Genomic DNA, 25238 nt, shown 5'->3' on the forward strand with positions numbered 1-25238 from the left:
AGCAGATTCTCAGTTGCAATACAATTCACCCTGAACAATGGGCCTTGGACAGCCAAGTGTTTCACAAAATAGTGATGCGTTGGTTAATCTGAAGTAGACCTGATGACCACACATTACAGCAAAAAGGTGGACTGTTGCTGCTCTGGGCTATTTCATCTCTGTGCAAACAGACAGATGCCCTCAACTTCAAATGGCAGTTCATACTGGCATATTTCTATCCTCCAATTGCAAAGGTATTGAGGAAAATAAAAGCAGACTAGGCAGAAGGGATACGGATAATACCATACTGGTCAAAGAGACCATGGTTCGCCCATCTAATATGGCAACATACACTCCTTGGCATTTACCGAAAGTATGAGGGTTGCTACATCAAGGCGCTGTGAAACATAAAACCCCAAGCAACAAACCTTTGTGGCTTGGAGGTTGAGTGGCAAGTCCAGAGAGAGAAAGGGTGCTCAAATAAAACTATACGGACCCTGTTGAAAGCAAGGAAAAAGTCAGCGTCATCTGTCTAATACAGAATTTGGCTTTGCTTCAGGAACTGGTGTGCAAGACAAACACAATTATTCTCACCAACCTCAATGACACTAAATTCTGCATGAAGGATTTGACAGAGGCTCCCTCTGAGTTCATTAAAGGTGCAAGTATCTGTATTATCGACACTGCTAGAAAGAAACCTAGCATCTGTGAGGCTTTTCCTTAGTTTCTTGCAAGCAGTCAAACGATTTAAGACCAAGTCGGGTGTAGAATTCCATCATGGGACATCTCTGGTTCCCTGACAGTTCATCCTTTTGAACCAGTGCACCAGATTTCTTTGAAACTATCCAAGGAAAATGACTTTTCTCATAGCCATAACTTCAGCAAGAAGACTGGGAGAGCTGCAGGCGCCAACTTGCAAAGAACCGTTCCTTTCCATTCACCAGGATAAGGCAAGCATGCGGCCAGTTTACCATTTTCTGCCTAAAGTGGTATCTTCAACATTTCGGCCTATTGGCCTTTCTCAAGTGAAATGCCACTTCGCTGGAGCATGGCCAATAGGCCGAAATTTGTGTTCCTACAGTATGGCACATACAAATTCTAATTTGTTGGAAAATCCGCAGTGCCCTTGTTCATCTATTGCATTAGAAACCTGAAGGTAGTTGGAAGGGCCTTTTTTTTTATGGTACTTCCTGCAGAATTCAATTTCCTACCCATCTCAAGCTAAGGATCGAGTTAACCCCGCGGTGCCCACTGCCATATGGTTGCAGGAAAAGAAAATGACAGTAAATTGGAATACATGTGCCCTTTTCTAATAGGATGTTAATAGGATCCCAGACATGTTCTTGTAAAAGCTGGTGACTTGCTATATGATGTCAGGCCGGAAGAAGCTGCTGCAGGGGCAGCACAATCTAATCACATGACTGAGGTGCAAGCTGAAAGAACTGTTCTGGACAAGCACCAGTATTTTAGCAATCACAAGTTACAAACGTGAATCACAAGTATCTAAATGTGCCAGGCAGGGCTTTTCTAAGTTGTATGCAGTACAGTATGTGTTGCAAATAATTTTTTTGGACAAGCCAAGACATAAATACATGAAATGGTAAACATTGCAGTGATCCAAGGCCGGAGTAAGCAGATTAGTGCCATGGCCCGTGCTCTTGTTTGACAGCTCTGTCCTCTATCAATTTAATACAGCGCAAAATTATTCTACATCTTAATATTACTGTTGCATTATGATAACGTCAAGTCACATACAAAAAAATGACCATTCGCAGATATTGCTGCACGTGTCTACTCATGAAGTTGATGTGTCAGCGTGGTGGCCGGATTATGCAATATTGTATGTAATATCAACTGTGAAGTCAGAATTGAGTAATTTCCTGGTTTTTTTTTCTTCTTCTTGTGGCTTTAATTCAAGATGTTACTCAAGCTTATTCATAGGTAATATTTTTCCTTTCCTATCACCATCTCATTCAGATTTGGGATGTCGCATGGAAAATGAAAAGCTGCTTCAGAATTGTCATATTAAAAACTCTTATTTAAATTGTCACTGGTTGAATATCTAGTTGTGTGGTTTTCAACCTTCTTTTTGTTTTTGTTTAGGAACCCTATAATTATATTGTGCAATTCCGCAGAACCCCAACCCTCTCTAATAGTGCGTCTGAGCTCAGATGCATTGTTGGGAACCCCAACCCTCTCTAATAGTGCGTCTGAGATCAGATGCATTGTAAATTCTTCTGTATTTGGTACAATTTTCACTTGACTAAACATTGTAGGGAAACCTTTAGGGATGTCTAGAGTACCCAAGGGTTCCTAGTAACCCTGGTTGAAAAACACTGTTTTAGTTGTCTAAATTCCCTTCCAGACACTCTTCGCAATGGCAACATTGCATCAAATGACGCCGCGGGGTCACGAGATGTCACATGACCCCGCTGCGTTATTTGACACTTCAGACCAGGTGAGGGAGGCGTGAGCAGTGGGGAAGAGCAGGCAGGGAGGTGCAAGACAAAATGTTTGCGCACCCCTGATCTGGAACATGATAGTACACATGCTACTCAGATGAGCCCACATTTAAAATAATTGGCTAACGAATCGTTGATTGCATAGTATTTTATTCTGAGTTTATTTAAAAGCATAAAAATGGACTTGTAATCATGACGCTATATCAAAGAAACGTATCTGTACAGTACTGTATATAGATTCTACATGTTAATGAAGCACAATGAAATGTGTCTTCTGCGAATGTCGTGAACAATGAAACATCAGGCCGGTCTGTGTTTTATGCCGGTGTATTACAAGTGAACATGCACATAACATTTGTGAACGCATCAACACAATCTGACAACCGCCAGCCTTGATATGTAGCTATAGCAGTGTGTACAATTAAAAATGCAGAATATACTACTATATATATATATATATATATATATATATATATATATATATATATATACTACTATGTGCCTCCATTTCATGCAGAATACAGTATACTACTATGTGCCTCCATTACATGCAGAATATACTACTATGTGCCTCCATTACATGCAGAATATACTACTATGTGCCTCCATTACATGCAGAATATACTACTATGTGCCTCCATTACATGCAGAATATACTACTATGTGCCTCTATTACATGCAGAATATACTACTATGTGCCTCCATTACATGCAGAATATACTACTATGTGCCTCCATTACGTGCAGGATACAGTATACAGTACTACTATGTGCCTTTTTTACATGTGTAATGGTTTTCTACTTCACACAGTATATATTGGGCCATCTATGATAAATGAGTACGTATCATAGCAATGATAGACACCTGGTTTATTAGTTTACCTTCAGATACCTAGCTCTCACTGACCTTAAGGAAGTGCCCTTGTCAATGTGATTATATTAACCCTTATTTGTATATTACTCACGGCACCATCAGATCTATCACTTGAGACATGCTGCAAACTGACAGACTTGTAGATGTATTTTACTGATACCATTTAAGTTCTGCTGTAATAAAAAGACCCTAATGGATGTGTTTGCCTTGCAGGGAACAAATCGCAAAGGGAGGAGCTGGACTCCATTCTCTTTACTTTTGAAGTAAGTTCAAAGCTTTGACCTAATATTTAGTGGTTAGATATGGAGAATGGAGTTCGTTCTGGTTTTGGTTGCCTGATGTCCGAGTATACTTATTCTATGCTTTTGTTGATGTTTAGTTAAGATTAGCCATCTTAGAATATTGTTTGTCTGCAACCCTGCATTTCCCCCATTATCTCTTCTCATACAGTACTTGCACTGCAGCCAGGGATTCTGGGTATTGACATGAAAATGAGCACAGTGTGTCATTCTTTACGACTCATCCATTTTAACATGGATCCCTATAAGCTTATGCCTGCCGTATTACACCGCTTTTCAGCACAGCCTGGGTTAAAAAAAAACGCATAGCCAGTAATCCTACTCGCAGACAGCTAAAAAGTGAAAGACAGTGACATGATAAATATAGCCGACGGACACCATTTGCAGAGAAAAAGCCAATTTCAGCGGTAAGTTGTTTAAAAAAATATTTTTGGGGGACTAGCTACATAGGACTGCTCATTTAAATTACTTCAGGGATGTTTGTTTTTCTATGTTCCATTTAATGCTTTTAGACTAGCTTGCTCTGCTACCTTTGGAAACGTGTATATGTACGTGTATACAGTATTACACACCGTATATATAGGCATCGGTTAGTTATATATCGTTTTGTTGACATTTCTGTTTTCAAAGTTTTTGATCTTTTGATGCATGAAAAGCACAAGACAAAATCCAATTGCTAGTGTGTGAGCTTTAAGGGGCTTAAAACATTTGTGTTGCTTAGTCTGATGTGGCATACACCCCGCTGTAACAAATGCTCTAACTAAACAAAATGACCGTTAGTACAGTTACTGCAGTGAAAGAACATATTCTCAGCTTTACATACAGTATAGCTACTGTACATGTTTTTCGTTTTATTTTCGGAGCACTTGACTGAAACTGAAAGGCTCTGACTGTGTACGTGCGCATCAATCACGTTTTTGGACTTGGCAATAGTTTGAGTGATCATATGGCTTAGTTGGCTAGGCAAACGATGGGAGATTTAGAGTTTAAAATACATATAAACAATGCACCACAGTGACTATTTCTGTGTGCCTTTTACATCCAAATAAGGTTGTTGTAAGCTGATTTCACTGGTACCCAGCCTGCGGCATAAGTATTACTAATGGTAGTCTGAGTCAGGGGTGATCAACTCCAGTCCTCAAGCCCCCCCAACAGGTCAGGTTTTCAGGATATCCCAGTTTCAGCACAGGTAGCTCCATCTGAAAGAACAGAGAATAGACAAGGCGCACAACGCACATAGTGAAATACAGTTTATAAAGTTAATTAAACTAAAGGATAATAAGTTCTGCGTACATCAATAAATATAAAATCAAGCAATAGGTAAGTGGGGTTACCACACAGGGGAACAGCTGGACTCGTCAGACTTCATCCACTTTCAGAAGAGGAGCCGGAGATGCGCTAACACTACGGACACCTTAGACATTGCATTGAGCTCTGCACTGTGAAAGAAACTAGTGACGTCATCAGCGGGCGTCCCGTGAGGCGCAGCAGCGTGTTACCGGCGTGGAGCAGTGGCAAGGCAGCAGCAGAGGAGACTGTACGTGTTACTGGGACGTGTATGTACATTCCACAATGTGGACTTAATTTCTCAGTATCCAGGAACAGCGTGTGTGCCCTTCACGGACCCAGAGGGCCCCCCCCCCTTACCTGGTCAGATGATCGTGGGTCTCCGGCTCCTCTTCTGAAAGTGGATGAAGTCTGACGAGTCCAGCTGTTCCCCTGTGTGGTAACCCCACTTACCTATTGCTTGTTTTTATATTTATTGATGTACGCAGAACTTATTATCCTTTAGTTTAATTAACTGTATAAACTGTATTTCACTATGTGCGTTGTGCGCCTTGTCTTTTCTCTGTTCTTCTAGCCCCAGGGGTGTTGAGCCACCCCCCAAGAAGGGCTGCAGACGCACTGAATGTGAAATTACACCTCCAAGGTCATCACTATTGTTAAATACACCTTCCATTCACAATTGTGTACTTTATCCTATCACATTATCACGGTATTAGTTGCGCACTACCATTCATTTTTTTGTATTTAGCTCCATCTGAGCCTCTGAGCCACCCGTGCTAAAGCTGGGATATCCTGAAAACCTGACGTGGTGGGGGGGGGGGGGGAGGGGGAGGAGAGGGGTGTGTGGATGAGGACTGGAGTTGAGCGACACTGCTCTGAGTCATTGTGTTACTGTTGTTCTGCAGCTCATGTTGGTGTGTGAGAGAGACGAAGATAAAGCTATCTGTTTATGCACAATATAAAAGTACAGGCAGTCCTCGGTTATCCAACGGAACCCTTTTTTGAAGTGTCGTTGGATAGTGAAACCGTTCTAAAGTGAGTCCCATGTTAATCAGTGGCGGTGAGCGACGTATAACGCATTCAGACGTCGGATAACACATTCCAGCGTCGAATAACGGCCCATAGGTTTGCGTTGGATATGCCATTCGTTGTAAAGTGAAATGTTGGATAGCGAGAACTACCTGTATACTAAAGGTAAATAGGTACAGGAACTTCTGTTACTTTCTTATGATGGAACAGGACAATAACATTTGAAAGACCTGATCTCTTGGGGGAAAATAACAATAATATTTACAAGCAACAGAAGCCATGATTGTATTTTCTCGAGTTATAGAGGAGTCATTTCTACACCTTTTTTTGATAACAGCCTGAAATGAGCCAGTATTTTCATACCGATGTGCTACATTTCTATTATGACTACTACTTTTCATATGTTGTTCAACTTGTGTTTTCTAGAAAATCCTACAACTACTACCTGAAAGAATTTACTATCGCTGGCAGTACCACAGTATAGGTGAGACACCAATTGTTTTGTCTGTACTTCAAGCCAATAGGTTGAAAACCAAAACAAAGTTTGCAACTGGGATACAAGAGATTCAAACATTCATGGAATTGTAAATCACAAATGTCTAATTGATGATTTTTTTTAAAAGTTAGTATACTTCATTCACTTGGCTTGTGATCATTTTTAGTGTGTTGCAAATAATGCGTTCAAACGTCCTTCTCTTGTTTTATTGTTGAGACATGGAAAGATTGCTTAGTAATTTTTTCTAAATAGTACAGGTAGTGCGCTTCGAAAGTGCAATTCGCCTACTTTGCCAAACAACTGTTTTGTGCTTTAATCATGCAACTGAAGTGAACCCACCCCTCACTGCATTTTTCATTCAAGTGTAATACGTTGAAGTTCTCTGTTAAAACCTAAAAAGTGGCGTTTTAAGCACAGGTTACTAAATCTGGGTCTAAACCATAGGGCACCTTGTATCCCCCTCATTTGAATGGGTCATAATGTGCATCTTAGACATATGTTCTCACTTTTTTCCTCCTCCGGACATTGTGTTTATGCAGCATCTAAGATCAGGGTTATCATTTCTGAAGTATGAAGCAGCTGGGTTTGGGTTGCAGAATTCTGTACTTTTTTTTTTTACCCTAGGTTTGGCTGTATTAAGGATGAAGCACTTTGGAAACGCATGTTAAAAGGGATGAAACTCATAAGACATACTCTGTGCACTCACTGATCTGTGTCTCATAGCAAGAATCTTAGTGTAAATGCAGGTTGCTGATTAAGAGACGGGAGCCTGTTAAGATGTGTATGTAATCCTGTTATTCTCGCCAAACGTTATCACAGGATTCTTAAAAACTATGTTTACCTTTTACTTTCTCCTTAGAAATGATATAATACTTAATCAAAACACAGGAAAACTTTATTTTAAAAAATGTTTTAAAAAAATAAATGAAAATGCACCTGTTATCATTTCAATCAAAACAAAAATGAGCATCACCAAAGTGGTTTTTGAAAGGAACCGAAGAAAAATGGCAACCAGGATGTGAAATGGATCGGCAAATCTGAAGAACGGCTCGAAAAATGAGTGAAGGACTCTTTACGATACTTTTTTTTTAAAGTAACATTACTTTTCTAGTATATTATAATGTGCATTTTTTTGTGTGTGATGTGTTTGATTGCTTCAAGCTCTTGTGAAACACTGTTTTGGCAAATATGACATTCGTATGCGGGCCAACAGTGGTCTTTCTTTTCTTCTTATTCAATGTGCAATTGAACCTTGAAAGTAGGTTTGTTAATGTCCTCGCACGGCATATTTCTATGGAAAAAAGTAGTGTTCCTCTAGTGACGATGACTTGGACGACAAAATATGCACTGTAACAAAATAGAAGTCATTTTGAGATAAGAAGCGTTTATTTCCAAACAATAGCGGGTTAATGCTCCGATCCTCCTTTGCAGAATGCCAACTCAGCAAATAAATGAGACATCACGCTGTTAAGTTCGAAGAAAAAGGTCACCTCTGTTAAAAAAACATAAACTACCTGCCAGCCGTAACGCCCTAGACCCGTTGCCTCAACGTAGCAAAAGGGGGGAACCTCCTCGCCGGCCAGCAATTGGCCGCACTCTTTCCCCCACACTCTTTCCCGTCCCCCATACAGCACGGGGGAGTTCCTTGCCAGCCAGCTTTTGGCTGCAGTCACTCCTCCACCCACTTCCCAGGATGCTTTAGCTCTATGTCCCACCTAAGTGGCTGCTTAGACCCAACTGTACGGCTGGCACCCTGTTTTCTCACGCGTTGATTGGGCATACAATCAATATGTCACTGCCGGTGCCTCCAGCCTGTCAGTTCTTGCGGCTTTACCTGGGTCCTCCTGCACAGTCGGCTCACGTATCTTTACCCGGGCCCTCCTGCACAGTCGGCTCACGTATCTTTACCCGGGCCCTCCTGCACAGTCGGCTCACGTATCTTTACCCGTTCTCTGCATCATTGAGCTTGGCTGCAGCTGCATTTCTGCAAAGCTGTGATGAGGAAAACCGTGTTCCTGCTTGATAAAACATGTTAAAAGTGATTACATCTTTTGGGGATGGGTGGGTGAGAATATTTTAGAAATGGCCCTGCTCTGTGTGCCCTCTCTTATACCCCTTGTTCCTTCCAGCTGTGCTGCTAGATCAAACCAGCCTGTTTGGGCTGACCTCGACCCTTATTGAGCTGACTGGCCATGCTAGGACCTCAGTCTCTTCTTTCTGCTGCAGTGTTTTTTATCTTAATGCTGAGGTTGCAGTGATATATCTGTAGAAATAATGGGTGGAAATGTAAGGTCAAGGGAAATGGTCACTGTGGTAGTGTTGGGGAGGGGGGAACTGACATCTGCACAAGCTTTATGAAAACTTCCTCCTTCCTGTTCACCTTTTTAATGATCATTTTAGAACAAAACATGCGTTCTTGGCAGCGTACTCCATACATTTCAGATCCTGAAAGTTATTAATGAGATTAGGATACTCATTCCTGCTGGGTTTTCCGTATTGCTACACAAAGCTGTCCCAGAGACGATGCCTTTCTGCTTGGACATGCAAATAAGGTTCTCCCACACGAGTTTTCACACCGTTTCTACTACAAAACCTACCGTAGTGTCTTCTGCAGAGTATTGCTGGCTTCCAATCTGGTGGCTGAGAACCAGAAAACAGAAGTAGGTTGGCAAAACTGAAGTTGAGGTTACTGAAGAGTACTTTACGTGTCATGTCTAAGAAGACAAACTTGGTTTCATCAGCACAGCATAAAATGCTTACAAACAGTGTGAAGTTTAGTATTTCATGTAGCAGAAAATGTTTGTCAATGTAAAGATTGACTCACCCCCATCAATGAAGGCTTCTCCTTGTGTTATACTGGCATGCATCATTGTTTTAAGTTGTTTTTCTAAGAATGTTTCGTTTTTTCACACTGGTAGTATGTGTATATAAATATGTATTATATATGTGTGTGTATATATGTGTGTGTATTTATTTATTGCACATGTGGTTAATCATTTGAATGTATCCCTATTTGAGAGCATTACCCATGCCGGAAGGTCCTGCTGCCCCGATTTTTGTTGAACAAAACAAGAATGCTTTAGGTTTTCATCTTGTGGCTCATGTGTCCTCATAATGTATTGTATGTATTGGTGATCATTTTTTTTCCTAACTGCTACAGTATGTAACGGTGAGGTCTCTTAATATACCTTTCTGTTTTAGGATCAGTTTTAAAGAAGCTTTTACACACTGGAAACTCAATCAAGGTATTTGGAAGTTTGTTTACTGTTTATATTTGTGAATGTTTAAAGAGGCAATCCAAGCTGGTTTTTTTCTTCATTTTTTTTTTAGTACAGGATTGGAGCAGGGGATCTCCGGAGATGAACCCCATTAATTTCAGCTCCGGGGACTCCATGCTTCCGAAGGTACTTTCCTCCAGAGGTGGTGCCGGTAGCCACTCTAGGGTTCACTATATGGCTACTTTTCAAAGCTCCCAGGCTCTGCGGGCCAATAGGAAGCCACGATGTCATCCGGTGCAGCTTCCTATTGGCCCATGTGACGGGGCAGTTTAAACTGCAGAAAACTGCAGGAGATACCAGCACCCCCTTCAGAGGTAAGTATCTCTGGAAGCAGGGTATCCCCTGAGCTGAAATGAACGGAGTTCAGCTCCGGAGACCACCTGCTTTAACCCCGTATAAAAAAAAAATGGAGAGCAAAAAAGTGACTTGGATTGCTTCTTTAATGCACAAGTGCTCTGCTAATCTAGAGCTAATCTGTTATAGATGGTGGATCTCATGCATTTGAAAAAGGAATAAAGGGTTGATTTTGTATTCTACCTATTGTGCTGGTTAGAGCTGGAGTGGTGGTCCGTTCTAACAGTTAATGTGTATACCGATGTAGCACTACGGTCGGTTTCTTGCCTGCGAGCATGTGCAATGCTTGACAGTCCGCGGCACACTGCCCAGCAGTCGGTAATGGCTCATCGGGATTAACACAGCGGGGCTCCCTGTGTCTGAATGTGACACACTGTGTGAATCCTATCATGCTGCACCTGTCTGTAAGAGACGCGCACTTAGGCTGCACTTATACAGCCGGTGACGGCGACACAACAGATGACGTCACCCATCGCCATTGCGAAAGTGATGTCAGCAAGGGGGAGGGCAGAGGGACAGGGAAGCTCTCTGATTGGCTTATAGCCGGTCAGATGTGGAGTCCGTCTCTCCAAAAATCTAATTCTGCTGACTACCAGATTTGTGGTAGTGCCGTCGCGTCCACTATAAGCGCCGGCGACAATGCATTTGTTTTGACGCGGCATCGCCGTCACTATAAACTCAGCCTAAGATTGAGACTGAATCAGTCACTCTACATGCGCACCTCTAATAGGCGATTGCACGGTTTTTAATTTCTTTTAACACCGTATTGAAGCAGGGGGTCTCCAGAGCTGAATCGCATTAAGCAGGGGACCCCCTGCTTCCCGAGTTGCAGACCCCGGTATGGGTGCTGGTCTCCCCCTGCTTTGTTTAAAGGTCACGTGGGCCGTGACGCGGAAGAATTTAAACATGGCGGAGATACCGGTACCCCATAACAGGGCCTGTAACTCGGGATGAAGGGTGTCCCCGACCTGAAATTAATACGGTTCAGCTGAGACCCCCTGATTCAATACTGTGTTATTAAAATAAAATAAAAGCCGTGCGATTGCCTGACAGCGCACAGGGAGAGTGACTGATTCAGTCTCATTCTTTCTGCGCGTCTCTTACAGACAGGCGCAGCCCGGTAGGATTCGCACAGCGCGAGTACTTCAGAAGCAGGGACCCCTGCTGTGTTAATCCCCATGAGCCATTCATTCTCCTTACTGAGACCGCGAGCACAGATGGAAAAAATGCAGTGCCACTGTGGATTTAGGGGTGGCAACGCGACCCCCCATAGTGCTGCATCTGTATACACATGTTCAAATTGGCTAAAGGCGAGGTTGCATGAATGAGTGCAGTTTTAACTCCTGTACTGTGCTGTTGTACTTTAACGTGACTGAGATTCCAGCCTCTTCCTAGCTTTCTGTCACCCCTCACCTTGTATATTTCCCTGCCCTTCCCTTCACAGCAGTGATGTCAGCTCAAGAAAATGTCAGTCTCTATCCTCTATTTGCACTCCTCCCTGTCCTTGCACAAAATTGTGGCAGTTTAGTTTTATTTTTGTGTGTGCCAACAGTCACTCTTTGTCTTACACTGTATTGTACTCCCAACGCATAATCGTTCTTCTGGGGTAAAAGGTGCAGTCTCTGGTATTAGCTATAAAACGATGTATCTATCTTGAGAGAGGTCCCATGCACGCCGGGCCCCCCATGCGCACACTCCCTCAGTTGGCAGCCCCCCCCCCCCATGCGCGCACACACACTTGCTCAATCGGCTGGTCTCCATTTCCCCTCACACATATTCTACCTGCCTCCTTTACGCTTGCGCGCACGCACTAAAGCCCCCCACTCCTGCTCTACACTCGCACTGACGCACTCCTCCCTCAGTCTCTCCCCTGAGCTGCGTTCACACGCATGCAGGGGGCAGGAGTCCGTATCTGGCTGCTGCCGCCTCTCCCCGAGCTGTTGGACTCGCCGTATGACGAGTGCTGCAGCTCTGAAAGCTGTTCATTTCTTCCTCTCTTGGCTACGTTGACTCATTGATTATGTAGCAGGCCACATTAAATCAATGTGGGCCACAGGTGTGCTCGGCCCTGACCTTGAAGTTTTGCCATTTCATTATTCTACCCCTTTTTATGCGTCGAGTGTGCAATTGTTCGCTGGCTGCCATTGACCTGAATAGCAGTTAGCACGGTGCGAGCTCAGCTACTGCACTCTAATTCCATCCTACGCACCCGCATCCTTTAGTAACTGAGATGATTATTTTTTGCCATTCATAGCCCCCCCCCCCCCCTTTTTTTTTTTTTTTTTAAATATGAAAAATAATAATAATAAGCATTTATTTTAGTAGTTGTATGGGCAGGGATTAACTGCTCAGGTGATATGTTTCCAAACCAGAATCTGATTGTCTCCCATCCGCTAGATACGATGCGAGGGAATGCGTCTATTTCTGCTGTGGCTTCAGGCATTGCAGACGAACTGCGGCGAGGAGCAGGCGATCATGTTTGCCTGTCTTGTGCCGGGCTTTCCTGCTGTGATGTCCTCACGGGGTCCTTGCACACTGGATACACTCATTAATCCCACGTACAATTTGCCTGACGGTTAGTAACATGTGATGGTTCAGGTTAGGAGACGTGTTATCTTTTAAAAAGGCAATCCAAGCACTATCCTACACTGTGTGTTTTTTTGTAAAATAAGTCAGTTGTGTAACATTAGATAATACTGTGGGGTTTTTTTGTTTGTTTTTTCCAACGCTTAATGCAATTTTTAATGCGTTTTAAAGCATCCTTTGATTTCTTTAGCAGGTTTTAGCCCACCTCCCCAGCAGTGCAAGATCTTTGCAACACTTTCCTGTTTGTGATCATTTGTTGTCAATATTCCCAGCAGTTTGAGCTGCAAACTGTAATAATAGATCATGTTACCTTAGTAATATAAGGATACATTGTAGCTGCCGAATTACAAGGATTGAAGAATTGTTGGAAACTGAAAGGCGGCCATTTAGTGAACCCTGGGAAGCAGGATCTTTGCTGTTCGATTACGTGAGAACGAATCAATCGGCATCTAAGGTCATTAGTTTTCAATAAAGGTAATCAAAGGCTGTATAAATTCAAGCATCGTGCCGCTTGGATTGCCTCTTTAATACACATTTATTAACCATACCTTTCAACAGGTGGTTAAATATTAACAAGCAAGGAAGCACCTTCTTGTTTTTGTTGTTGTTTTTTTTTAAACCATGTAACTGTGTAATTCCTTGTTGTTTCAGGTAAGGTTTATCCTGAGGAGATAATGCCACTTTTGCCGGCTGTATCTGGGGAAAAGATTTCTGAGGATCAGAGCTGCTTTTTCCTGCAGATATTATTAAAATATATGGTACTCCAGGTGAGAGAATTGTTAAACACATACAAAATGAACAATGAAATGCTTAATAACTAAATCATAACTAAAATGGAAGCTAGTGTTATATGTTTTAACAAGGCTATTTTATAGCTCTCCGCGGCCGGCTGTGTTTTTGTGCAGTATGTGTAAGAAGCGAACTCAATCATTTAATAACGTTTTGATTTATGTTGGAGATTTTCTTTTTAATCTTATAATTACTGCACCTAAATACACTTGTAGCTTGGATTTTTAAAGTTACGTAGCTATTTTCTGCTGCTAATGTCGGAAACTTACATATTACTTTTACGATATGTGAAGGTTGGGTAGTGAAAATATATATATTGATAAGTAACTCTGTGGGGTCTCTTACAATGGGCTTGTATGGATCCGGCATTGGATGCAATGTACAGTGGTTTCATTTATCTTCAATCACTGAATTTATCATTTGATACAATGCTGTGTGAGGTCCATGTCAGTGTCTGGATGGGGTAAATGTCCCATATTGAAATAATATTAAAAAAGGCAGAAATGTATTATAATACTGTACTGCAGACAATGGACATGTCCATTTGGGTCATAATGGAAACTCTTTCCATTCTCATGTCTTATGGTGTGTAGGGACGCCTTAAAACTGCATCCGTGATGGGTCCTAAAATGTACCCTTGGACTATGAAGAGATCTAAGGACAAGACAAAACATTTATTTAGACACCCTGGTTCTTTTTAACCTGCTAATGATGTGGCTTCTTATTTTTGTTTGGGGATGTAGCCAAGCAAAACAAATTTGGGGATCATGGTTCTCCAAACGTTTACTAAAACAAAGGCCCACAATGTCCCTGTAACATATTTGCATACTCTGGACTGTGGTCATTCTATATGTGACCCCAAAGACTGATGCAATGTTGCATTTTTGTATTTCAGGCTGCAAGTTTATCATGGAGAAATAAGGAGAACGAGGACACGGGCTTCACCTTTCTCTTTAACTTATTTAGAAAATATTATCTTCATCACTTATTTCCATCATTTACTAAGCTGACCAACCTGTACAAGCCTGTACTTGGTGAGTAACTTTTTTGTGTCTACAGTATAATACGATATTTCTGGGTACAAAATAAAAAAAACTAACGACAGATCTATACATTTCACAAATGAAATCCCAACAACCTTATACACAATGCTTGTTTTTTGAGTATTGAATTAAAAGCTACACTGCAGTTGATCCAGCCCTCCCAAAAGTAATTTTTATTCATTTGACTTGACTGCCAGAGAGCCCCGGGTGCATGGTGTTGAAATGCTTTGCAGGCTCTCTGGCCGCAGTGGGGGTTGAAGCTTACCTGGAATGGGCCTTCGCCATGGTTCGTCACACACTGTGCGCATCTTGTCAGCGTGACCCTTATTCATTGCTGACCCTTATTCATTGCTGTTGCCGGTGTTCATTCTGTATTTTTCAACAAGTGCTGGGACATCACGGGTGAACAGGTAAGAATGGACTGATGCAGCTCAGGGAAAACCTGCGGTTTAAGGAAGGTGGAATCCAAGTAGCAGGATTTTTCCGACATTAACAGTTTGTTTCTTTACTAGTTATAGATTTTGAACCATAATCCCCAATCCAAGCCAATCATGAGCATACGTGTTTATAGCTACTGTCCCACACCTACAGTCGCTCTTACCAATGGCTGCCATCTGCTGCACTTATTCCCCTACTTGCACTTACCCATCATACCACTTAGATTGTGAGCTCTCCGGGGCAGAGATTTCCTTTCCTTTTTTCTGATTTATTTGTTGCACTTATTGTACTGTGTTGGCTCTCTTATGGAGAAGTAGTTGGGTCCCAAATTAGGTTTTTCACATACAGTAAAACATGAAAATAATCGCTGGCTCCTGGATACTATTCTTTTTCTTAATATACGGTACATAGAACATAACATATCGGTGATGATATCTGTTTACTTGATCATAACTACCACTGTGTGTAATTTGTGTTATCACTCATTTATTTAGAAGTGAATACGTTGGGGAGTTTTCCCCTGCATATTAAATATTTGATATTGTGTGGTTCCTCAATGCACTTGTTATTTTGTTTTGTTTAAACTCTGTGTTCCTGACTAGAGATGTGCAAAATCATCCTGTGATTTGCATGCCATTTTCATAAGTCAGCCATTCAACCATGGTAATTGTTTGTTGATAATGCTATATACAACATTCACAATGAGCTCATTTTGCATGGCTCGCATGTGAAAAGAACACGACAAAAACACGTGAGGAAAGCGCATCCTGCTACTACAGTATTACAAAATTGCATTGATCCGAGGGCGATTTGTTAAGCAGTATCAGTGGTTGTGAAAAGTACATCAGTTGCCAATACACAGTTTTTTTTTTAATTGCTTCTGAAAATGGGAAATAAAGTTGCTTTTAAAAATAAATAAACAGATATCAGACTGGATACAGATGTCCGACTTCTCCTCTTATGAACCACAGCAATGAATTCTCTTTGTGCGGCTCATTGGATATGGTGCCATAGGCTGTGCATTGGTGGTCTTATCCCCTGGCTTGCTAGGAGCTGGCCTATGGCAATCTGCACCGTATCTCCATGCAGAACGCAGGAGTTATGTACTGGAGAATAGAGCAGCCAAGCACCCAAACAATTCAAACATACACTATAATTGGGAGATTTAATGCACCAGCTTCGTCTTTACTGTAAATATGAAGGGTGTTATGGTCAGCTTCAAACTGTTTAGATTTTTACTGTACAGGTAGTCCTCGCTATCCAATGTTTCACTTTACCACGAATTACATATCCAACACTTTACAATGCAACCCTATGGGCCGTTTTTCGACGATGGAATGCGTTATCCAACGCTCACCGCCACTGATTAACATGGGACTCGCTTGACAATGGTTTCACTATCCAACGCTACTTCCAGAACGCATTCCGTTGGATAACTGAGGACTGCCTGTATATCAACCAACACAATGTCAAAACTTGGACAGGATGTATCTTATCTGGCTAATCGGGAGCCATTTAGGGGCTAATTCAATATATGAAATGTGATGGGCCGAAAACTTTAATTCAAGCCAATGGGTGGTTTCCAATGGGCCTCTTAGTGTCCCTTTCACATGTGAGCCATGCACAATAAGTTTAATTGTTTGTTGGTAATTATATAGAGCATTCACAGTAATCATGGTTACTGTAAATGGATGATTTTTATGAACATTATATGTGCAAATAATAATGGAACAGTGTATAAAATTCTCTTTTTCTCTTTTCTCCTTTTCAGATATTCCTGATGTCAGACCAAAGCCAGTGTATGTTAATCTTGCCCGTAACAATGACAATCTTTATAGCACAAAAATTCCACACATGGCAGCTAGAGTTGTTTTTATTAAGTGGCTTGTCACGTTCTTTCTGGAAAAGAAATATGTAGCATCTGCTCCTGGCACTAAGAATGGAGGAGAGGTTTTGCCGAAGATCATTCAGGTATGTGCTAATATTTATTTTGAGCTTTAATAATATAATAGAATGTCAATTTTAGTTCAACACACCAAGATTTATTTATATACGCATGACGTTAGATTCGCGGTTTTTATGACACTTATTGGTTTGTGCTGATTGGATAATTGGCTGGCATTGTTTGATGTATTTATATGTGGTGTTTCTGTCGTTCTCCCCTTGCATCCCCCTGAGGAAGGTCCTGTTTTGGAGGACCGAAACATTGGGTTTTTTTTTGTGTGTCTCTGTTATCACCAATACACTTGAGTTGAAACATTTCATACTTAGGGGCCTATGCAGAGAGCAGCGCTGGAAATAATTGGAGATGGTAATAAATTGTACCTGTAATGGCGTGATTTTATCTCCATATGCAGAAAGGTCCGAAAACTGCATTTAAAATCATGCATGATTATGGAGAGTTTCAAACGGCGAGATGCGCGCTGTTGAAACGTATTTGAAAAAAAGCGCGTTTTTTTTTTTTCTTGTTCCTCTCGCCGGTGAGCTCCAGCTTCCTGCCAAGAGCTAATTGTAGAATATCTCGCCATTTTAATGGTGCGAACAGCCGCTAGATGGCGATCGTGCCTTTCTGAATACGGCCCTTTTCAAAATTGCTGACATTTTGGTTCTCGCCACCCGCGCGGCGAGTTTTACTAACAAAAAAAAAAACTGGCGCTTTTTACTCAACTCGCCATTTCCTAACTTATTATTGCCATATTTCCCTAAAAAATGCCGAAATTTCCATTAGCGCTGCTCTCTGCATAGGCCCCTTAGTGAGGTCTCTTGATTACCAGACCTCGGAACGGTAACGTATGAATACATTTATCTATATGGGACATGCACCAACAGCTTACCAGCACCTACAGGAGTGCCAACTGCTCTGACTATTATTTCTATACGAGTTGGGCACCCAGGACATTTACTCTTGCGCCTCTATTGATTTATAGAGTGGACTATTAAGACATATTGCAATTTTTACAAACAATACACTATAGTTTACTTTGGGGATTTTTTTTTTACATTGTATCATGGAAGAATTTGCTGATGTAGCAGGGATCTTCTCCTCCATTTGTGATACGCTTACATACGGTGAGGCTGAAATAGCATCCATCAGATACAAAGAGAAACTAGATGAGGTGCTGGGGCCAGATAAGCCATCGGACATATATAATGATCTGATAAAGCTGAAAAAGAGGGAAGAGGGATTATTACCTGCACGGTGTAACACTCTCGCATTACCACCGTAAGAGGTTGCTACGAAGAGGGGTCAGGATCAAAAACCAGCCCACCATAGGGAGAAACGATCCTGAGTTTTGCAAAAAATGGATTGGGATACTTAATAAATGCTTCCTTGATCTCACCATACTGGTTATCAAACAGTCCAGTAAGGAACTGGGGAGAATAAAAAAGGATATTGATTCCATCTACTCAAAACATGGAGAGGTCCTCAGTGCCGATACCAACACTGACTGGACTTGGACTGATAAGCTGCAGACGACCATAGATGCATACCGTGAGAGACTGGTTAAGTATGAGAGAGACAAACTCAAACAGGTCATGACGGATTATAAAGATCGACGTGTATACCAGTGGCTATTGGGCATTGGTGAAGGCGCACAAGGTTTCTCCTGGGCAGACGATACTATACATGAACCAGAAAGGCAGCACTGACGGGCACAGCGTATAACACGAGTGATACGGATTTGTCTGATGTACAGGAGGGTACGTCCGCAGATTCTTTATTTAGGCGTGGGCACTACAGGGCATCAAAAAAAAAACTACCCGACTCCGATGTAGGCGAAAAATCAGAGGTGGATGGAAACCGCAGATACCTTCCAAGAGACTCCAAAAAGGAGAGAGGGGAAAGAGGAAGATAGAGGAGATGGTAATTTACAACATTTATGGCTACACACTCGCACCAACAGAAATCAGCGTCCTGCAGAAAGGATTATCGTTTGTTCCTACGCACAGACAGGATCCTTTTAACTGGGAGGTTGATCTCTTTAAGCTCAACAGGAAATTGCGCCTTAAGGATTTTTATAGCGGACCAACGGCTGAGACACTCAACAGTACCACCAGAGACTGCTTCAGGTCAAAGAGTTAATTTGATCCCCTGATCATAAACCACAACATCTCTACATTTATGGGACTCGTGGAAACGGATACCAGGCACCGAATAAGTGGATACAAGACCAGCTTCAGTAACCTGACTGATCAAGAGGCACTGAAGTCTCTACAGGGCAATAAGGATATTGCCATACGCGCTGCAGACAAGGGCAGCGGAATTGTGGTTATGTCCTACTCTGACTACAAAGAAGAAATTAACAATCAACTCAGTGTCGGCACCAATTACAAGCGTCTGATGGCTGACCCAATGGCTACATTCAAGAAAGAGATTGACTCCATTATCTTGCTAGGAGTCAACAATGCCTGGATCTCAGAGGACACGGCCAAGTTCCTGACGCAGACGCATCCCATTATACCGGTCATCTATACTTTCCCAAGACACACAAATCCCCCACCAAACCACCAGGGAGACCGACCATCTCGGCGCCAGAGTCGTTGTGTCACCCACTATCCCAGTTCCTGGACTTTTGTTTACAACCAATGGTGATGCTGATGGCCTCATATGTCAAAGACAACAGTCACTACAGATACCATTTTGGTAACTATGGACGTGGGCAGCCTTTATACGAATATCCCACACCTGGGAGGCATTGAAGCAGTTTGCGAACATTTCAACAATTTTGCTGGGCACAAGGGGCCATCGCCGGAATTCCTGCTATTGTTGCTAGAGGTCATACTACATAAAAACTTTTTCAAATTTGAAAGGACCTTCTACTTACAGCTGATGGGTACCGCCATGGGATTTAATGTGGCACCGGCATATGCCAATCTATTCATGGACTCCTATGAGCAGATCTGCTCAAAGATGCCCCTTTCGGGGACCGTATTATTCATTAGATACGGTACATCGACGATGTGTTCCTGGTATGGGGGGGACTGGAATCAGAACGTTTAACATTCATTGGACATCTAAACACCATTCCATGTACTATGCGATTTACAGCAAGCTACAGCACGCTTGAAGTTACCTTTCTTGATACCGTTGTTTACAAGGACATCAATAAACTCCGTACACATTTGTTCCAGAAGCCCACGGACAAGAACTCTCTCTTACATGCCACCAGCCATCATCCGCCACCCCTAAAAGCGGGCTGCCTTACTCACAGTTATGGGTACGTCGCATTAAAAGTGACCCCAAAGTGGTGGAAGGTGCACTTCTGGAGATGGCTTCTCGCTTCTTAGAGAGAGGTTATGACCCTAAAGAAATTAATGATGCCCTAACCAAAGCCAGGACACCAAAGAGGGAGGAGTTAATGGCACCGGCTTTGAAGGCTGCTTGCCCTGATCGCTGTAAAGTGGTTAGCACCTATAGTACTGCTTCTGGACACATTAAAAGGTCAATACAAAAACACTGGCATATACTGCACCGACACACTTTATTCGAGCAAATACCCAGTATGTACCTGGCAGATACCTGGAATGCGCCGCTCCTCACCTCTGACAAGCCCCGTTGCGTTTGCCTTCCCAGCCTGGGTTCATGCCTGGCTGACGGGCGGCTGATCTGTTAAATGATAATGATTAGGATTTAATAGGCTGAAATGCTTCGCGTGTCTACCAGATGGCATAAATTCATGAATTGTAATGCAGTATATATATATATACTGTGCAGTATTGCAGCCAGCGGGAATAAAATGCTTCAATCCCTGCCTGGAAAATACCTCAATGCACTCGGGCAGAAAACAGTCACAAACCTCAATACACCCGGGTATACCCGAATTCGTGGGACTAGCCGAGCTCGAATAAAGTGTGTCGCCAGTGTATTGGCCAATGACCAAAAAATTGGCAAGGACTTTGTGGCTCCACCCCTGTTTTGTTACAGGAGGGGCAGGAACTTGGGAGATCTACTCGCACACTCCGACCCTGTCAATAAATACATGCCCACTACCACGTGGCTGGCTAGGAAACCAGGGGTCTATAGGTGCCATGGCTGCTCCAATTGCCAGTTCATGCAGACGGGCAACACGTTTGCTCATCCTCAAAGTGGCAAACCAATAAGGGTTAAACAATACCTGATCAGCGAATCCAAGTTTGTAGTATATTTCATTAAATGCCCGTGCAGGCTCTACTATGTAGGAAAGACGATGAGAATGCTTAAAGAGCGTATCAGCATTCATCGGTGCGCGGTTAGAAAAGTACTGCTCAGCGCGGAAGGTGATGATGATTTGAAACACCAACCAGTGGCTCGACACTTTAGGAAGTGTAATCATAGCTTGGCAACGGCGGTGCGTGCCCATCATACAGGCCCGTGCTCCCCCACGGGGTGGCAATAGAAATAAACTATTGTTACAGCTGGAAGCTAAAGCTATCCATGATCTGACCATCGTGGGTTAGTACTATCCCTGCCTCTAGTCTCAAGCCATGGCTATACAAGTATGATTTGCCTTTCATTGGGTTGTCCGGTATAACGTTGCCTGCTTTAGACTTGATATGCTGACTCCCTATGGTTGTCACTTTATGAGCAGTCACTATATATGCATGTGTGGCTTCGTTACGGTATAGGGACTACATAGTAGCCACACACATGGACAGAAATGCAACACCCTCTTACATTTCAACACCTACCCACACCATTGCTAAACACTCCCCATCCACACACACCTTTTGTAAAGCGCTGTACACACGGTGGGCGCTTTATTAATTAAGATTTACACACGCATGCATAAATACATACTGTACATGCATACATTCTCTTACATCACAAGCATTCAGGGATCATTTAACACCTCCGGTCATAAATCGCATACTGCACAGGGGGGAGGGATAGGCTTCACCCACAGATGCTTTGTTTCAAGATAGTTTTTTTTGGCTGAATCAATTGTAACATCGCACGAAGAAGAGATAATTGTATCTCGAAAGCTCGCCCAAATAAAAGCATTTTGTTAGCCACAGAACGGTATTGGCATCTGTATTTGATTATTAAACTCGGCTAACGCGGTACAGATACCTAATACACATTATAATTATATATAAGCTTAGTGTGTATAACTAAAATTGACATTCTATTTTTTTGTGTAATAATTCTGTACTAGAGCAGGATAAAAGTGAAAATATTTAAGACCTCTTATTTTTTTTTTCTTTAATAGAACACTTGGATATATAATTTTGTGCAGATTCAGGCCACTAACACTTCCTAGTTTTTATTATCAAGTGTAATATAGCTTTCTGAGCTGTACTCGTATATCTTATGTAACCCTCAAATTCCTATAGTTAAAAAAAAAACATTTTTCATTCTTTGTTACATCCCCGTATGGCTCTTCTGCGCCCCCCCCCCCCCCCCCTTGCATTTGTAACAAATGTACGTGCTGCAGAACATCCTTTTTTGTTACTTTTTATTCTTCCATATTCTTTTCAAGAACGTTTGAACATCTGGTGCAGATGGCACTTTATTTTAGCTGTCTCATTCTGGGCCACCTGAAGTTTACTTTTGTATGACTTTCCAGAGAATTGTCCTCTGAAATTAGAAATACAAGGTCTTAACCAATGCCTTGTTGTACCTTATTGTAATTTTTTACTTTGATCCAATTGGCTGTTGCCCCTTCCTCCCTTGGAGTGTACTAAGATCACCTTACCTTGTCTGCTCCTCAAGCTGGTTAGAACCCATGTAACACCTGTATTGACCCAGGTATATGTTTTTGAGTTAGCAAAAAGTATATCTCTGGTGTTTGAGACAAGCTCTTACTAGGTGCTCGTTTTCGTGATGAAGCCACTATTGCTTGTACTATAAAGTATGTCTTGTGACTTTCTGGAGAGAGAGTATAATGTCTTTGTGATATGATTATTTCATTGTTGGAGTGTTGCATAAAGGGGCAATCTCGGCACTGAAGGGAACCAATGGCAGTGACTTTCAAAAAAGCCCTCTGGAGCTTTTTTTTTTATTATTTATTTATTGTTACACAAAATATGACAAGTATTTTAACTTTAATTTTCCTATAATTCCTTCCTTGTGTGTGATGTTGTCTTGTTAATTAGAGCATGCCTTCCCCATGAGAGGTTGCTGCTGTAAAGGTCAAAAAACATTTTTTTGTTGTTAATGTCAACTTTCAATTAAGTGAATCTAGCCCAGGAGAGGCCAACTCCATTCTTCGGTCTTCAAGACTCCCCCTAACAGGTCAGGTTTTCAGACTGTCCCTGTTTCAGCACAAGTGGTGCCATTGAAGACTGAGCCCCTGATTGAGCCACCTGTGCAGAAGCAGGCATAGCCTGAAAATCTGGCCTGTTGGGGGCCCTTGAGGACTGGAGTTGGTCACCCCTTGAATAGGCTCTCGGTGTAGGATGTAGCTAGAACCAAGCGGATGACACATTCTCATATTAGTCAGGATTATTACATTAGTTGAAGTCCACTCCATTGGTATGCCATTAACAAAATGATTTTCTGAGCGAAGTAGACCAGGGGTGCTCGGCTCCAGTCCTCAAGCCCCCAAACAGGTCCGGTTTTCAGGAGATCTCTGTTTCAGCACAGCTGGCTCAGTCAGAGGTTCAGTCGAAGAGTGAGCTGAAAACCTGACCTGTTGGAGGGGGCGCCTTGAGGACTGGAGTTGAGCACCCCTGAAGTAGACTACACCAAAGTGTACTTTGTATATATATTTTCTCAGATTGCTCACACCTTCTTAAACATCTGCTCTGGATTTACATGCGTTCTTACTACTGTTCTTTATTTCATGTAGATTCATTCTGAATTATACTTGAATGCCATAAATACAGTGTCTGAAAGCGCACACAACATCCTATTTCCTTTTCTCTCTAGGCCGCATCGGTAGCTAATGTTTCCCAAGAAAAACCCACTGAGTTGGAGACCAGTGGGCCCCCAGAGCAAGACAAGAACCATTCCAACAGCAGCACTTTGTCAGACAGGCGGCTAAGCAACGCCAGTCTGTGCAGCATAGAAGAGGAGCAGAAAACAGTATATGACATGGTCCAGAGAATACTGTTGTCTACAAGAGGCTATGTCAATTTCATCAATGAAGTATTCAGACAGGTGTGTAACGTGATGCTTTGCCATGAGAATCGGTAAGCATTGAGGTTGTAAAAATGCCGGGCATCATGCTAAAGAGTAGTACTTCCTCTAAAAGCATCAGCTCCACTCCATGAAAATTCAATATTCTGCACATTAAAGCAATACTCACCATGGCTACTTGCTTCCCACTTTCTAACTGTTCTTTATTTTATGCTAAAATGGATTAGAAGCAAAAGGGGACACTGCTCATTTGTATGTCGTTTCCCAGAATGCCTGGCTGCAGTGGAATCACTATGCTAAGAGATAATGGGGGAAAGCTAATGGGGGAAAGCAGGGTTGCGGACCTGTCCGAGACGTGTGAATGTGCAGACAAATTATTTTATTATAGTTTGTGTTCTTTATCTTGGGAAACATCACTAATTTTGTTCGCTCCCTCTAATAAGTACACTGCACTTTAGTTTAGTATTTAAACCAAACCTTCTGTAGACATTTAACATAAATGTATGTAACAGTACATTTTGGATGGATTTCCTATATTGGCACAGCAGGGTGTGTTTTCTGACATGTTATACTGCCATCTATTGGTAGACATTGGGTATTATGAAGGTTTCACTATAGTTACAACTGTGCAGAAATACGGGAGAAATTAAAGCAGCAAAACATGTGAAATCTTATGTTTTGTTTTTTTTTTAAATCCGTTCTGTAGTATTACATAATACTCAATTTTTTTTAAATTCAACTCTTTTATGAGTTTTAAAGCTTCCTTTGATGTCTATGGCAGGTTTTAGCCCACCTCTGCAGTAGTGCAATATTTCTGCAACACTTTCTTTCTGCAACACTTTCCTGTTTGGGTTAATTTGTTGCCAATATTCCCAGCAGTTTGAGCTGCAAACTATAAAAGTAGATTTAAAAAATACATTGTTGCTGCTGAGTTACACTGACTGAAGCAGCTATTTCGTTAGGCACACAATCAGGATTGTTACAGATTTATAACCGGAGCACCAAACGATTGCCAGCTTAGGTAAGTGTAGAATTATACATTGTCACATGCTTTACAAATACAAATAAGAAAATAAAAAGGGGGATTGTAGTATTGCTGCTGTAATAGCAGTTGATAGATTTTTGTACTTGAGCTAACAGGATATATTTTAAGACAAACTTTCTCAGGATAATGAGTACAATCTTAGAAATTAGTTTGATTAACTTTAAAGTTGCAGACAAGCAATATCCTACATGGGTTTTTTTTTATTGTTTTGTTTTTTAA

The 25238-nt window shown here is 41.9% G+C and overlaps 1 protein-coding gene across 8 annotated transcripts in view; it reads left to right on the forward strand.

Moving 5' to 3' along the window:
* Positions 1-25238, forward strand: part of RALGAPA2 (Ral GTPase activating protein catalytic subunit alpha 2) — a 315640-nt gene that overhangs the window by 47670 nt on the left and 242732 nt on the right. For 6 of the 8 annotated variants that reach the window (XM_075596242.1, XM_075596238.1, XM_075596237.1 and 3 more), the window contains exons 3-10: positions 3528-3577; positions 6356-6413; positions 9627-9670; positions 12455-12632; positions 13295-13410; positions 14328-14466; positions 16685-16884; positions 23765-23995. In XM_075596242.1, the coding sequence (XP_075452357.1) occupies positions 3528-3577; positions 6356-6413; positions 9627-9670; positions 12455-12632; positions 13295-13410; positions 14328-14466; positions 16685-16884; positions 23765-23995 (1016 nt within the window). Of the gene's footprint in view, positions 1-3527; positions 3578-6355; positions 6414-7049; positions 7207-9626; positions 9671-12454; positions 12633-13294; positions 13411-14327; positions 14467-16684; positions 16885-23764; positions 23996-25238 lie in introns of those variants that run through there. The other 2 variants (XM_075596243.1, XM_075596245.1) reach the window with 2 other exon arrangements.

This window comes from Ascaphus truei, chromosome 4 (assembly GCF_040206685.1).
Source record: "Ascaphus truei isolate aAscTru1 chromosome 4, aAscTru1.hap1, whole genome shotgun sequence".
Lineage (NCBI taxonomy): Eukaryota > Metazoa > Chordata > Amphibia > Anura > Ascaphidae > Ascaphus > Ascaphus truei.